We start from the raw sequence: 15,214 nt of genomic DNA on the forward strand, positions 1-15,214 counted from the left end.
CTTCCATCACCATGGAAATATATTTTGTCTTGTACTAACACTCATTTCTTTAAAGTAGATATTTGTACAGAACATCGCACCTATTAAAACCCCCTTGGTTGTATTCCAACATGTTCTCACGTAAATAGCCATTTCATTCTGGTTACAGGCTCTAGAACCTACAAGTACAATGAAAACAGAAAACTGAACCAAAAAGAAGTGTAAGAAGGATTTTGTAGCTGTGTGAAATCTTCCGGAGCAGTGAAGCTCAGTGGTAACTGAGTGGCTACTTGCAAATTGCAGTAAACACTACTAAATTCTCTTCAGTGAGTTTTCAGAAGATGGAAAGTCATTATGACATTTTGGCGTTTGCATCTGGGGCCCTGATCCCATAACAGCTAATGTACTGGAAACACAGTCCTGCAGATTTCAAGCACAGAGCAGCACAGATATGCAGCAGCACAGATATGCAGCTGTATATGGCGTTTTCAGGATTGAGACCTTGAAGTGTCCATGTGGGTTAGGATTTTCTTACCTGTTAGTTTACTTCCCAACTAGATACATGTTTTTAAGCACAACTGATGGTTCTGTTCCCCCCACATGTCTTTGTTGTTTAAAAGAACAGTTTAACATAAGAGACAGCTAGGCAAGCATTTGAATAGTACAATTTTAGTTATAGAGGTTTTATTACTCTTAGCTTTCAAACTTTAAAAATATAAACTTTCTAAAGTGCATCATCAAACTCACAATGTATAGAAGCTATCTGAGATCAGAGCAATGTGTCATGTAAACAGAAGTGGCAAAGCACTCAGGAAATGCTACAGTCACATCAGATTAGAAGGAAATTATTCGGTCCCCTACCCACTGTCCCATCGAGATTTGTCAGGGGCAACAAAATGGTTCGATTATCAGGACACCATGGAAACAGTGTTAAACACCCAAACCTAAATACATTTCTTGTTGTCCCATAATTTGTGCAGCAAACCTAGCTGAGAGTGAAAGGCTCCATGTGGACCATAAGGACAGCCACCGTCATTCCGGAGTAAGACGGTAAGAACCCGATTCAGTAAAGCTCTTAAGCACTTGCTCAAGTTAACCTCTACCCAGCAGAACATTAACCACCAGCTTAGCTTTAAGCATGTGCTTACTTCAGTTGGATTTACGCACAAGCTTAAGTGCTTCATTGAATTGAGGTTTAATAGTACTGAAGTCAAACAGCAATATTGACTTCTCAATAACCCACCTTTGTTTCTCAGCCAAACCACTGTACTACTAACAATGATGGTTAAGCCCCAAATACCCAATCCTCCCATATTCCCAGTGAATTTAAATAGAACAAGGTGGGAGCATGAAGGCAAAACTATGGGTTTGCTAGAAAGCAGTTTTCCCAGTCCCATTCTGGACACTATTGGGGAGTTGGCCAATTGGGCCTGTATTTTCAAAACCAGACCCTACATTTTTAAGCTCAACTGACAGTGCTGGTTTTGATTTGCATTTTGGAAAGAGAACTAGCTAAAGATGCTGGTTTTCTGAGATACAGGAGTGCTCCCTACCCCCAAGTCAATGGAGGCTGTGTGTTCAACACTTTGGAAAACTAGCCCCTAGATTGGGCACTCAAATACTAGAGACCACATTTGAAAATACAAACTTCAGTCTCTTCAACTCCTGCTGGTTTTTTGGTGGATGGGAAAGCTCTGTAATCTAAATTAAATTAATTTTGTGACTGGTAAAACCCCAGAACCAAGCTAAGACAAACAAACAAAACAACCAACCCACCTTGCTTGCACCACCTCTCACAAATGGGTGTCAGCTTTGGACCCATCTTTAACATACTACTTCTCAGGGGCATTATGTATTGCCTAACGGAGGTGTAGACTATTGGTGGGAGGGGATGGCAAAGACATTTCTTTTTTTAAAAGGTTATGGGATACAGAAGAGGCCTTATAATTGTTCTGTATCCACTGTGGCAAGAACCAGCGTAACAGTGACTGGGGGAGGGTGGGGGGGGAAAATTGGCTTAAGGAACACAATCTGAGAAGTAGTATAGGGCCAGATTGTCTTTAAAAATATGTGCAGGGTGGGGAAAGTGCAAGATTTCCACCCTTTGGTGCAACTTACTTGAGGGCTAGCCACAACTGCAATGGCTCCACTCAACTTCCATTGCTTTATTCCATTACATTAGCTTTTGGATGGGTTTGGGATACGCCAGCATGCTCCACCAACATAGCAAGGGATGGAGTCAGAATTCTTGCCCCAGTTCCTTTAGCAGTGCTGCCCTGCACACTGGACTTTATGTTCAAGTCCTTAAGAATAAAGGAGGAAAACTGTAGAGCACAAAGGCTTGTTACAACAGAAAGGGGAGCCCTAAACCATACTCCTTTCCCTCCCTCGTTTAGCAAGTGTCTCTAACAAACCAGAGTGAAAACTCTAAATGTTGACTTGAAAATGGCAAGTGCTGCATCTTGACCTCAGCCATAAGGCACTTCGATTTTCTCTTCTGGCAGCATTCTCTGCTCTGTACCCATCAATCAGTGCTGCAATTCATTTGGTCTTGCCATCTAGATGCATAAAGGGACAATGTTTAAGATAGAGTATACATACGACAAATGTATGGACCGTCTAGTTCACTATTTAATGTCAGCATGATAAAAGAAGCTGGGTGACAAGTTAATATGTGCAGATTGTCAATCTGATTATTAAAACTTCTGAACCAGGAGATCCATGGTGATAAAACATCATTTGATCATGTCACCAAAACTACTACAATGCAACTGGATTCAAACTGTTGCCATGAGAAGCTCCCTTTTGACCTCATTGTCCACTCACAATCTTGATGTCAAAGTGCTAACTTCCAATTTGAAGTTCAAGTAAGCACACTGCTGAATTCCTTTGCTCTGCAGATTAGTTGCAACTATTATCTAGCCCAACAGAAAACATGGGTAAGAAAACCCAGAGAAATAAACAGTCCTGGGAAAGGCCACAGCAAAGGCCAAATGCAGCAGGCAAGGTGCAGTGACAGTTCTTCACCACTGAAATGGTGCAAGTCAAAAGGCTAAAATTCCAAAACTAAGGGTAGCTTGAGAGCCTGAGCAAATATTACTGCGGCTACAAAAGAACAGTCTCCGTGCTTCCCAACGTCTTAGATCAAACTTGTCTGGTAAACTAGTGGATGTCACTTGGCATTTTGCCGCTAATTCAGACTAGTTCACCTCTTGCTATGGTACTTTGGAAAAAATAATTCATCTGACTGATATTCTAAACAGTACAGAATTTGAAAGTGAATCAAAGCAAAGGACCCTTCCAAATGCAGTCTCTGAGCACAGCATCATCTCTCTCTTGCTGGCAAGCTCCAGTTTGGATGATGAGCCCGGAGGCAGAGTGGATGATAGGCAAGTCCAGAGAATGACTGAAGCCACACTTCCTTCCCCTCCCACCTCCAGAAATGGCTGTTCAGTTCTTGGACAGCTACTAAGCCTCTTGTCAGGCTCTTGCTGCGTTCTTCATGTGATCATTCTTTTGGCTCTGTCTCTTCTTAGCCTAGATGCAAGGTCAGATCATCTACATGATCTTGGAACTAATATCTCTTTTACTGATCAGGACCTCCAGCAGCCGCAGCTTTGCCTTCATCTGCTTGTATTCATTGTAATCCTCAGCCATAGGAGTGCGATCTTCTTTCTGGACATATCTGAAAAAGAGCCAAGAAGGGGACATAAGCGATTTCTGAAAGAATGTTACTCGCCTTGGCTGTGAGATGTCTCTCTTTTCTAGTCAACAAGAGAAAAAATGAATTGCTATTTAACATCCAGAGGGGAAAGAGGGGAACAGAAACTCATGCTATAAGGTGGCATGAAACACAAGACTCTCCAGAGGCAAAGATGATGATGATCCTGGTAGCCTCAAGTCAAGACATATTTTTATTTTTGATCAAGACCTTGTCCCCTGTTCCACTGAAACTTTCACATTCTTCTTTCACAGCAGCTTGGGCAGTGGGATCTGGGTCACAAAATTTGGGAAGAGATTTCATTTTAAAGTTGCTCAGATATTTTAGAAGATATGTCTGTGGATAGTGGACTGGGACAAGAGGGCTGGTCAAAAATGCATAAATAGATTCCTTTATCGTGTGCGTGTCCCCAGTGACTAGCGGGTCTAAAATGGTGAAAACCGGGGTGCGGTGATGGAGAGCTTGCCGTACATGCATTTGGGAGCCAAGACCAGACTGCTGGATGTGAAAGGGGGTGAGACTCCCTCCTAATTCCCCCCTGCATGTCACCAACAAATGTGTGTTGAGCTGTGGTAGGGGGAGGGAAGAGTTGGGAGAAGCTTTTGAAAACTTTCTATTAAGTTAAAAGTATCAAAATCACTTTGGAGTGTAAGAGCCATTGCCTTTCAACAGAAATTAAAGGGACTTAAAAACCTAGGTGCCTTTCAAAATTTTACCTCTACAAACCACACGCTGTTTAAGTCAATGGAAGGACTCTCACTGACTTCAATGGGCTTTGGATTAGGTGCTTTAAGGATTATGACCACTATTCTATAGACTGTACTAGTGCAATGGAGTCCCATTCTTGGCTGGTCCTTGGACTACTAGAATTAATTCATTGAAGAACACTTCAGGCACTTCCTATCTTCACAGCTCTTTGCAGACCCTATGCATTATTAATTGTAGTTACTGTTAGAGCTAGATGGATGGATAAGAAAAAAATTACCTTCCATTCTGTCGGAAAAAATTATCTTCAAAGTCTCTCAATTTTTTTCTGATCCGCTTTTTGTCTTCCCTGACTTCTTGGAGCTGCTCTAAGAGTTCTGGCCTGTAGGGTTAACATATTATTTTATATGCATGTAAGTGTGGAACACAAATTACAGAGAACACTGAAACCAAAAAGGTACAGTACATCTTCAAAAAATTATAAACATTGTAAGAGCCTAATCTTGAAGACACTTCCTAACAACTCTGTGAATAGCATAATGTTCTGTGTTATGGACTTAATTCAGCAAAGTCCTTAAACTTATATTTAGTTTACACCTAAAAGTAAATCTCATTCCTGATTACTAAGGGTGCCTGTACATCTGTAGGGAGGCTGCTCCGATGCATTCACAACAACAATTAATCAAGTCTGCTGCACCATGCTAATTAGCATGCTCCAGCCAGCCTCCACTTCTCGTGCATCAGTGTCCCCATGTGTCAAAATGGTGGTGAGGGCACTTTAACTAAAGCTCGCCCAATGAACTTTAAAGTATCCCTGCCACCATTTTGAAACACTGGGACACTGATACACAAGACATGCTGGGCACTTTAATTAAAGCAGCTCTCAGAGCTAGTCTAAAGTGCCATCCCCTCGACCCCCAGAGCACATGTAAAAATGCCCTAAAGTAGTTAGGTAAGGTTCCTACGTCCTTGGACCAACACAGCTACAACCACCCCCCCTAAAGTAGTTAAGCATGCATTAAACTTTTATGATTGCAGTCCTACTGATTGTAGTGTAGCGAAGCAGACAAAACTGCTGTCCCAAAACCTGGGATGAATTCAAAATCAATGCATTTGTCACAAATAAACCAGCACACTGCTGAAAAGTGACTTTCCAAGCTGGTCTAAAATAAACTTGACATACATAGATGCAGCATGAAGGTTAGACAGCCCCAAGTCCTGGCCACTCTTTGAAGGCATTTTATCATCCACTGGGGAAATGAAGCCATCAGCGTCATCTTCTAGCTGATCCAAGAAGCTACGCATGCTGAAATCTGTTTTCATTGTGATTGTGAAATCTGGTTTCCCATTGCTGTCATCTTCTGAACCTTCCTCTTCCTCCTACAGAGAGAGACAGTGCCCCCAGATCAAAACATGTCACTACTTCCTTCAGCTGAAAAAAGTTTTATTATTTCACCACATGCACTGGCATATAGACACAGAAAGAGGTGGACAGACAGAGCAAGCACCTGAATTGTTAAGATTTAGAATGAGCGAGAATATAAGCACTAAAACTCCCCAGTCACAAAGCACTGTTAGGTGTTGCAACTACCACAGACTCAGCTGTTAGTAAGATGCAGTAAGTGTCAGAATTAAAGCAGCAAAAATATCAATGGAACGTGTGCTGAAGCATGTTGTTGAACTGGTGACAAACAGAGCCATTTCCTTTAATGTCATGCCCATTTTCAATTGTAGTATTTTTATTACTTCTGTAAGTGGGTTCTCCCTTTCAAACCTATGTCTCCTAGTACTTGATTCATTGGAGAAGTGACCAAACCACATTCAAGTGGCATAATTTCATACAGATTTCTCAAAATCAACGATTTATAAATGCACGCGTTTACAGCACATCAGGACTTGGCCTCCAGTCTTGTGTTTATGACACAGATCTTTGCCAGGGAAATAGAATATCTAGTAACAGACAAGAGTTACTACTCAAGTGGAGAGCTGAGAAGGGTCATTGCCTGGGAAGGGAGAAACGAAATTAAAAAAATCCCAGAGAAATCTGAAAACCTCTCAAGAAAAGCTGCAGGGAAGAGCGGAAATGTAAAGTGGCCTTTAACAAAGGATTAGATTTTAAAGCTTATGAGGCAAAGGACGTAAAACTTGAAGTTTTCAAGTAAGAGAAGCAGCGGATGTTTCATTTGAGTTCTGCTCTTACTCCTCGCTAGCTAATTCAGACATTAGGATCCATTTTACAGATGTACAGTATACTGTAATAATGGCAATTATGAATTAAGAAGGGGACAACAGCTCATGCTTGACTGGCTGGGAGCACTGACTACTGTCCTTAACCAATAGAAAGAATAAAGAGTTTAGGCATTTGTTTTTCAAAAGAATGAGTGCAGAATCTTCATGAGCTGTTGTAACAAATTATCCACAAAGTTGGAGGAAACATTTCCAAATAGCTTGTACATTTCAAATTGGTGTCTCTGCCCTCCTGCCCACAGGTAAGTGTGAAGAGGATACAATAATCAAAATTAATCACAGTGATTTGTTCCAGTTTAAAGGGCACTGCACATGCAGCCAGAGATCAGTACAGTGCAAAAACAAGCCAGTGAATTTGTCAGTGGGAGGTAAGGAAATAAAAAGATCAGGCATAATGTAGCATTTATACCAGGGATGTCAAACTCATCTGATGAATGGTGTGGGGCTGGCTCTGGGGGCCAGAGCAGTGCAGAGACCCCTCCTGCTCTGCATGCTAGATCCAGAATACACAGCACCTGCTCTGGCCAGTCCACGACACATGCTGCATGTGGTGCTTGCTCCAGTTGGTCTGGGACCTGTGCTGTGTGCAGTGCAGTTCCTGAACCAGATGGAGTGGGTGCTGTGTGTGGCTTGGGTCCTGAATCTCGTATATGGGGCCAGCCTGGCACACACCATGTGCAGTGCATGGATCAAATACAGACCCAGGGGCAGCACTAGGAACTGGAGGGTGGGACTCTAAGGACTGGATCCAGCCTGTGGGGTGCATCTTTGACACCCCAGATTTACACTTACTTAGGCCATCCTTGCCCACCACTACAAATTATGGTCATGAGATCATCTGCAAAAAACCTCCACGGCATGAACTGAAGGGAGTATCTCAAAAAGTCCTCCAATAAAAATTCAAATGCTAAATACCCAATACAGACCTTTCAAGTTATATTCTGAAATGGGTTAAGGTCAGACCTCTACACTTGTGGCCATAATCAATTCCCTTACTCTGCCTACTGTACAGAGACCATATCTGCACCTGCAATCCATTTAGATTTCCGCTCTGCTCTGTTCTGCGGTCTCCTATGTGGTGCCATTGGCAACTCTCAGCGTCAAAACACATGAAAGAACAGACACAACATTTCAGTAGTTCTCAATCTTTTTAGACTGAAGGCACCCTTTGGAAAAATGACAGCTTAGTTTTCTCTTGTTTTCTGACTACAGAAAAACAATTCTTTCTGTGACAAAGCACTCAGAAAGACCACAACTGGGTAGAATGGTTTTGACACTATGGATACCCCTCTGAAATCTCTAGGTTTACCTTGTGAATCATGTGCAGAAGTTTACACAACTAACAGTACCAATACTGCATGGCACTCTTAAAAGAATCTCACTGCATCTCTGGCTGCCATGGTCCCCTGATTGAGAACCACTGTTCTAGTGCATCATTCTTCCCAGTAAATATTCTCTGGTATGCGTTTTTGTGGGATAGTTTATTAAAGATGGTCTACCTAAGGTTATCATAAACTAGTCCCTCCCCTTCAATTTCCACCCCTGACCTCCCTAAATGCTTGCAAGAACAAATGGGCTCTGTGGAATACCTAAGCCTCCCTTTGGTAGAACAGGGAGGGAAGCGTATTTCAGTCAAGAAACCCTGCTGGTGAATCCCCTACTGGTACCTTTCCTGCCCCACTGGACTTCCCTCTTGTTTAAATAGAGGGAAATCCATCTCTTGAGCAGTTTCATGGGGGGACATTTTGATTAGCAGGGTCCTGACCCATTTATGGTTGAAACCAACCCTTTACTCCACCCAGAAGCCTGCTGGAAGCCAGAATGGCTCTCGGGAACACAGATATCTAATGCTCCCTGCATGATACAATACTCAGGGGATGAATGCATAAAAAGGCTACTGCACAGTGAGCTAGGGTGTGAATTTAAACCATGTGAGGTACTTTGTGGTAACTGCCCATGTACAGGCTCTTGCCCTCACACAGAAATGGGATAGGCAAGCTTGTATTTCTCATGGAATAAGAGCATGCTTAGGAGGCAGTTACTACAGTCACTGGTTCCCTGTAACTGAACTGACTTGACGTCCCAGTGCTCCAAATAAATTTAAATGAATGAGCATTTGACAAAAAGAGTCTCTAAATGCAGACTCAGTTCAGCAATCATCCAGTGAATATTAAGAGCAATTCACTGATGGAAAAACAAATATTTCCCATGCATTACATGGCATTTGCTCCTTAATCAACATGAACATCTAGCCAACTAATATTTAAGCTGCAACAATCTTCTTATTAAAAGATTCATTCACCTGGGACACTTGGCCAATGGTGTTTCTAATATTAATCAATGTTGCCTAGTAAACTGGTAGATAGGCTGAGGGTAGAATTAAGACCAGAATGTCACAGCAACACGTTTACTTCATTCACATTATGCAGGTAACTGAGTTATTCAATAAGCCCAAGGGTGCTGGTAGTTGGGCCTTCACCGGTAGAGAAATATCGACTAAATTCATACCTGGTGCTTTGATGATTTAAGTCGCATGCAATTAAACCAATAATGAATTTGGCCCAATGCTTTTTGTATCAAATGGTCAACACTGAGAAATACCAACCCACGGTAGCACATGGTGTGAAAAAACTGTCACCATTCAAACCAGGTCAGATATTGGCCAACAGAACCGAACTGTTCTTACTCTGTTTCTAAAGCTGATCTCTATAAAACTGCATTTTAAAAGGTGTGAAGCCAGAACCAGACATAGGTTGGGACATGAGCATGCGTGTAGGTATGACCCACGTCCATTCATAGGGGAGAGGGAGAAAGACTGTCTGTGTGTTACAGCCCAACTCAGTCATGATGCTGTGAGCAGATTGCAGAGCCTTGGAGCAAGAGAAACGAATGCAACAACTTGTTGGGATTATAGAACAGGAAGAGGAAGCAAAAGTGCAATTGAGAATAATTGTGAGAATTTTTGCAAAGCAAAATGTGCGCGCAGAAGAAAAAGACACAAAGCCAAGAAAATACTGTAGGCCGATGCACGACAACAAAAAGGATAAATTTGTTCAAAACTGGCGAGGCATAAAGTAGCTACTGATTTTTCTGGGAGACACTGCAAAGGATCAACACTGATGAAAAAAATAATCTTTCAGTGCTAGGAGGGGGAAACTGATGCAGACTGAGCAATTAGTTAGCAGCTGGAGGTCTTCACCTTTATCTCCTTGAAGAAGGATGCTGTTTCACCCTCGATAATTGGCTGCAGTGAAGGGCTTCTCCGCTTGCTGGAAGGGGAACCCTGCGATAGGCGTTAACAAGTATGTTATATGATGAACCCCTTTTTACCCCACCACCTGTTCTCTTGCTCTCTTCTCATCTCCATCATGCTCTTAACATATTTCCAGGCCAGCATTAGAAAACTGCTTCTTAAAGAAAAAAAACTCCAGGCAAAAAACCCTTGTAGTACAGAACGTTTTATTTTTCTCCTTCCCCAAGTTGCTGCTAAACTAAGGACACCAGTGCCAAGTGTGTGAACAAAATGCATACAACACAGGAGTGCCAGCTGTGCATGACCAAGAAAACAACATCTTTAAGGAAACAATGACGTAAAAGCAACCCCAAGCCCCTGTATGCAACTTGAGAGACTGTGTGGCTCTTTATGGCTCTGATGCAAACCCAGTGAAACAGTCCAGTCAGACTTTCAGAAGGACTCAGCACTGCCAAATGGGGCCAGATTTTTCAAGAGCCTAGATCCCATGTGGGCATTTCAATTTATGCTAGTCTGATTTTCAAAGGTACTCTCCACTCCAAATGCATGCCTTTCATTGTTCTTATGAGAGAGAGGGAAGAGGAAAGACATTCTTCATTCTTCTCAGGCAGGTGCTGGGCACTGAACACTTTTGAAAGACAAAATTATTTCATTTCAGTGACTCCGTAAGGGCTGGGCATTCCTTTGAGAATCTGGCCCAGCTGCAGTTACTAGGATGCATGGCTGCTTGCTATACATTGTGAGCTATTCAGAGTTTGGGCTCTGGGCAGGTTTTTTTTTTCCCCCCCCCAAAAATGCAGCAAACATATCAATTGCATCCAGAAAAACATGCCTGCCAGCGTATCTGACTGCACTGAGTACCACTGTGCCAATCCATTCATTTAAACAGGCACTCCAGTAAACCAGCTGCCAAGATACAAGCATGGCCTGGCAGCAACAAAGGAGCAAAGGCTCATTCACAAAAGGCAGCACACAATATAAAACAGCTCTCTATCATGGAGCAAATTAAACTATTCCATGTCAAGAGTGTTTTAGAACACAATCATTTTAGGGCAAGTGACAAAGGAAGCAGCAGGAGTCAGATGACAGCAACTTCAGCTTTGAGTCACTGGAGCTAAAATCCTATAAACAGAGCTGGTGATTTTCAACCTCAGGAGGGGTGTGGTAGACTCTGTATAAGTGGCAGCCCCACCCCTCAACAGTACCCACTGTGAAAGCACTGGCCATTTGTGGGCTCTCACTCGGAAGGAGCTGAGTGCTGGGAGACTGCCTGGCCCCTCTTCCCTTTGACCAAGGAGTAAACTCGGCAGCCTGACTGCGGCTGTTTTCCAGCCCTGCCACAGTGTGGGTAAGACACAAGTCTATATTCCTGGCATGGTCTCCAATGTAAGAGCCCAGCACTGAGGAGCCTACAGGGTTAGGAGAAAGAGAAAAGAAAAAATAAAAAAAAGTGAGACCTTGGCCAAAAATAATAGCAGCAACCCACTGGAAAGAAGAGGAACAGCAGCAGGCAAAAAGTGCCAAAAGCCAGCTGCAGGCACTGGAGTCTTCAACCAGGTCTTCACTATTCCAGCTGCTTTAAAAGCAATGAATGACATGTGCTTGTTAATTTTCAGTGAGGAAGGAGATGGGGGTTGGGCCCCTGCAACTGTGTGGTGTCCTGAAGTGTGATGCACATGCCTCCCCTCTCCCTTCCCCCTTTGCCAAACACAGCAATCCTCCCTAGAGAAGTGCCATACTCACAATAATAGGGATGGTGTTGGCCCTGGACAGGATCTGCTTGACCAAGCGGTACCTGTCATACAATGGCTTCATCACCTGACGTTCATTTTTTGTTACCTGGAAAAGCCAAATAAAACAGGCTCTGTGAAACTGGCACTGGTAACGTGTTCCTGTAACACAACCACCACTGATTATATGGACTGAAATTAGCTTTTGTGAGTGCCATAGGCTGTCAAGCAATGGTACTGAGAGTTGTATACGGATTAACATTGTCACATTGACCTGGCTGGTGTGCTGTGTCCCAGAACTGCTCTTGCAATCCTCAGCCTAAGCCTAAGTATTGACTGCTACCTCTGAGCAATTTCTGTCATGTGGACAAACAGGGCTTTGGACATTCACAACAGGCCTTGTAATTATCTATCCTCATTCCAACCCTACCCATGCAATGGCAGTCACATCTGCACTCATGGGCAAACACACCGAGCTTCCTGCCCTCATGTGGGTATCCTGGAGGGTGATATAGCAACAAGTGAAAGGAGTCTTGTGGACTTCCTTTGGAAGCTACCCCAGGCACGATCACCTGCAGACCTCAGGTCAGATGACAATGCAATGATTGTGCAACCCTCTCTGCTGCTGTGCTTACTTCTTTAAATTGCCTTCCAGTTATTAGTGTAGAATTGCTCAACTCTCTACCTCTTCTTTCAGAAGAAAGCTCTAAAAGACCCTGTTTTTCCTAGCGATTGCAGGGAATGCAGGAGAAGGGAAGCTTTACATTTACAGTAGATGCATGCAAAGGGCTTGGGAATGGTTTTATGGCTTCAATTCCTCATTAGTCAAGCAGAAAAACAGTAAGCAGAATATTCTACACAACCAAATTGCTAATCTTTTCTGTTCGCCCTTGTTTTAGTCACATAATGCGTCTGGCCTTCCATTGCATCTTTGGCATAATTTTGGAACACAAAGCTCTTAGGAAAGGAAGTTTAGGCTGATTCCAAGGTCATTCCTGTCTACCTCAAGGCTTTCTACTGATGCCAGTAACCACAATATCTAAGCCCTTTCATGCAAGAATGATAGTGATGGTGCAGTCCCTGAGGGATGATAACGAATTTCTGCCTCTTGTTCCTTTTGGGGGAAAAGGCAGCCTGTGGTTAGGTGTAAACACTTTTGATTGTTTTTTTTTTAATTTCATCAGGTTATTGTGTTTTAGGCTAATTCACTCTGAACATGTGCTGTAGACAGAAGTGCCTGTGGGACTATCTTAGCATTGTCAGAAAGGTCCAAGATCCTCCTGAGCTCAGTGGAATATAGGATTGATGCGTTTAATGCATCCCAGTTTCTACAGCCAATGGCACACAAGGCACAAGAACATATCTAGCCACCTTTTAATTTCCTAGCCTGGCTGACCAGATACCCACTTACAGCTGGGTCAATTGGGGTGATCTTTGATGGAAACCCAGAGTAGGGCCCAAACTCATGCCCCCAAATTCACAGCATGATGCCTTAGTTGCTCTACCACTACAACCATGTCACTGGGGGGGGAAAAGGAATGAAATACTTCATGCCTGGAAGTCACAGATCAGCTCTTGGAATTGGGGCTAACTTCCATCTCCCATGATTACCCTCCCCCTTTCCCATATCAACTAGGGGTAAAAGGAACGTAAGGGAGGAAAACCTTCTCTAACCTACACCTTCAACAAGACTACTCTTAAAAAAACCCATCAGCAAAGGCCCATGCTGCATTGTTTAAATTCAGGGGCAAACTTCCACAAACTGTGAGGGTTGAAGATGTACAATATTTTGCCTGGGCTAGTCTCTACAACAGCCCATTTTGAAGGAGAAAGTTGAGTTAAAAGATCTATTTACAATCAAGGTCTCTGCATAGAAACTTGACTATCTATCTATCCAGCAATCTTTGTTGGGTTGTCTTTCCCATTTCATGCATCTGTCAAACCACTGAACAATCTCATTCCATCAAAATGAAGACATGTCAATACATTTTTCTAGAGAAGCATGTAACCAGCATGGGAAAACCCCAAGGATAAGCCACCCATTTACTGCACTCAAAAGAACAGATTTCACCACTCCTAGTTGACGTAACTAAATTCATTAGCTGATGCAGTCAGAGTTGCGTTACAAACGTTGGACTATTGTGTGCAACTAGTTGATTTCAATGGAGTTAAAAGGGTACATGACCATAGAAAGGCAGTGACGAGTCAGGCTTGGAGCCTTCCTAATTATGAAGAGAATGCACTGGTATTGCTGTGCAGTTGGACTAAGCAGTCCTGAAGGATTAGAAACAATATGAAAAGGTGCCTGCTGAGGCTGAGAACTGAACCTTCAGTTTATGCCATTTCAGAGAGGATAAAACATCCACATTTTGAAAAAAGAAGGATAAATACAAGGTTTGGACTGGGCATAGGGTGCAAGAGAAGAATCACTAGGTGTGCTGAGGAATGGAAAATGTCCGCCATGCTACCAAGTCTGGATCACACCAGAAGTGGAAAGACACATGGGTATAATTTAAGAATCTTAGTGCACATACTTGGCCAGATACATTATTATGGATTTACATGAGTGCAACTTCATTCATTAAAGCAGGACTTAAAGAAAAAAAAAAACAAAAAACTGTGCACATGGACAGACTCTCTCACCGAGTAAATATCAATAATGCCAACAATACCCGAGTATATTTTGGAAAAATGTCAAAACACAAAAAAGCCTCGCATAACGGAGCCTTTAACAATGCCTTGGGCAAACACTCCACATGGCAAACAGCAGCTAGTGAAGAAGAGGCCGCTGCTTGCATTGTTCAGCTGGCTCCAGGATTTCTGTAGAAACAAGACTTTCTGGCTTAAATAAAGCAGTTCAGTTCCTACCTCTTGCCAGGTTCACCCGTCACCGGTGCGGAAAGACCCAGTTGCACAATAAATCTAAGCTTCACTGGTTTTATTGTTTAGTTAAACGTCTTTTAAAAAAACAAAAAAAAAAACAAAACCAAAAACCTTGGCTGAACTATCCACCTTATCCAAGAATTCTCGGTACTTTTCCACTGCAGCACTGTTAATAACTGGAAACAGCAAAACTGATTAACTGCAGCTTGCTTTGCTAATCAGTTCAATTTTGCTGTGTTGTAGAAGCAGCTTATTAAAAAAATTAAAAAGCAGTCATATTAATAAACCAACAGAAAGAAAAAAAAAAGTCTCAGCATTGTATTACAGGCCAGATTGTGATCTGAAACCAGGATTAAATATTCATAAATTCATCAAATCCAAATGGGGAGTTACCCTTCATTTGTGTCATGGTGAAAGCAGAATCCGTCCCTGTAAGAACAGATAGAAAAGGGAATCACTCCTCCAGAGTGGTTTTGATGCGTGTTTTATAAGACAATAAAGCTCTAAGGTGCCAAGTATAAGGAGCACAATGGCAGAGTCCAAGCTATAATGATCATATTTTGCTGGGGCAGTGGTATTGACAGCAGTGAAATAAAGGAATTAAATAAATCAGTAAAACCATGAACCAAATATTTCAAACGCGACATGACCCAGGGAGTGAATCAGTACAGCAGATTCACCAACTCCCTTGACAGT

The 15,214-nt window shown here is 42.6% G+C and overlaps 1 protein-coding gene across 9 annotated transcripts in view; it reads right to left on the reverse strand.

The window, feature by feature from the left end:
• Positions 1 to 632: 632 nt before the first annotated feature.
• FAM13A (family with sequence similarity 13 member A) overlaps positions 633 to 15,214 on the reverse strand; it is a 267,752-nt gene continuing 253,170 nt past the window's right edge. For 7 of the 9 annotated variants that reach the window (XM_090037060.1, XM_090037059.1, XM_090037064.1 and 4 more), the window contains 5 exons: positions 11,649 to 11,744; positions 9,852 to 9,935; positions 5,589 to 5,785; positions 4,686 to 4,787; positions 633 to 3,664 (listed from right to left, as the gene is read on the reverse strand). In XM_090037060.1, the coding sequence (XP_089893186.1) occupies positions 3,538 to 3,664; positions 4,686 to 4,787; positions 5,589 to 5,785; positions 9,852 to 9,935; positions 11,649 to 11,744 (606 nt within the window). In that variant the 3' untranslated portion in view covers positions 633 to 3,537. The other 2 variants (XM_090037061.1, XM_090037062.1) reach the window with 2 other exon arrangements.

Source organism: Crocodylus siamensis, chromosome 2, assembly GCF_052110815.1.
Source record: "Crocodylus siamensis isolate JL-2025a chromosome 2, ASM5211081v1, whole genome shotgun sequence".
Classification (NCBI taxonomy): domain Eukaryota; kingdom Metazoa; phylum Chordata; order Crocodylia; family Crocodylidae; genus Crocodylus; species Crocodylus siamensis.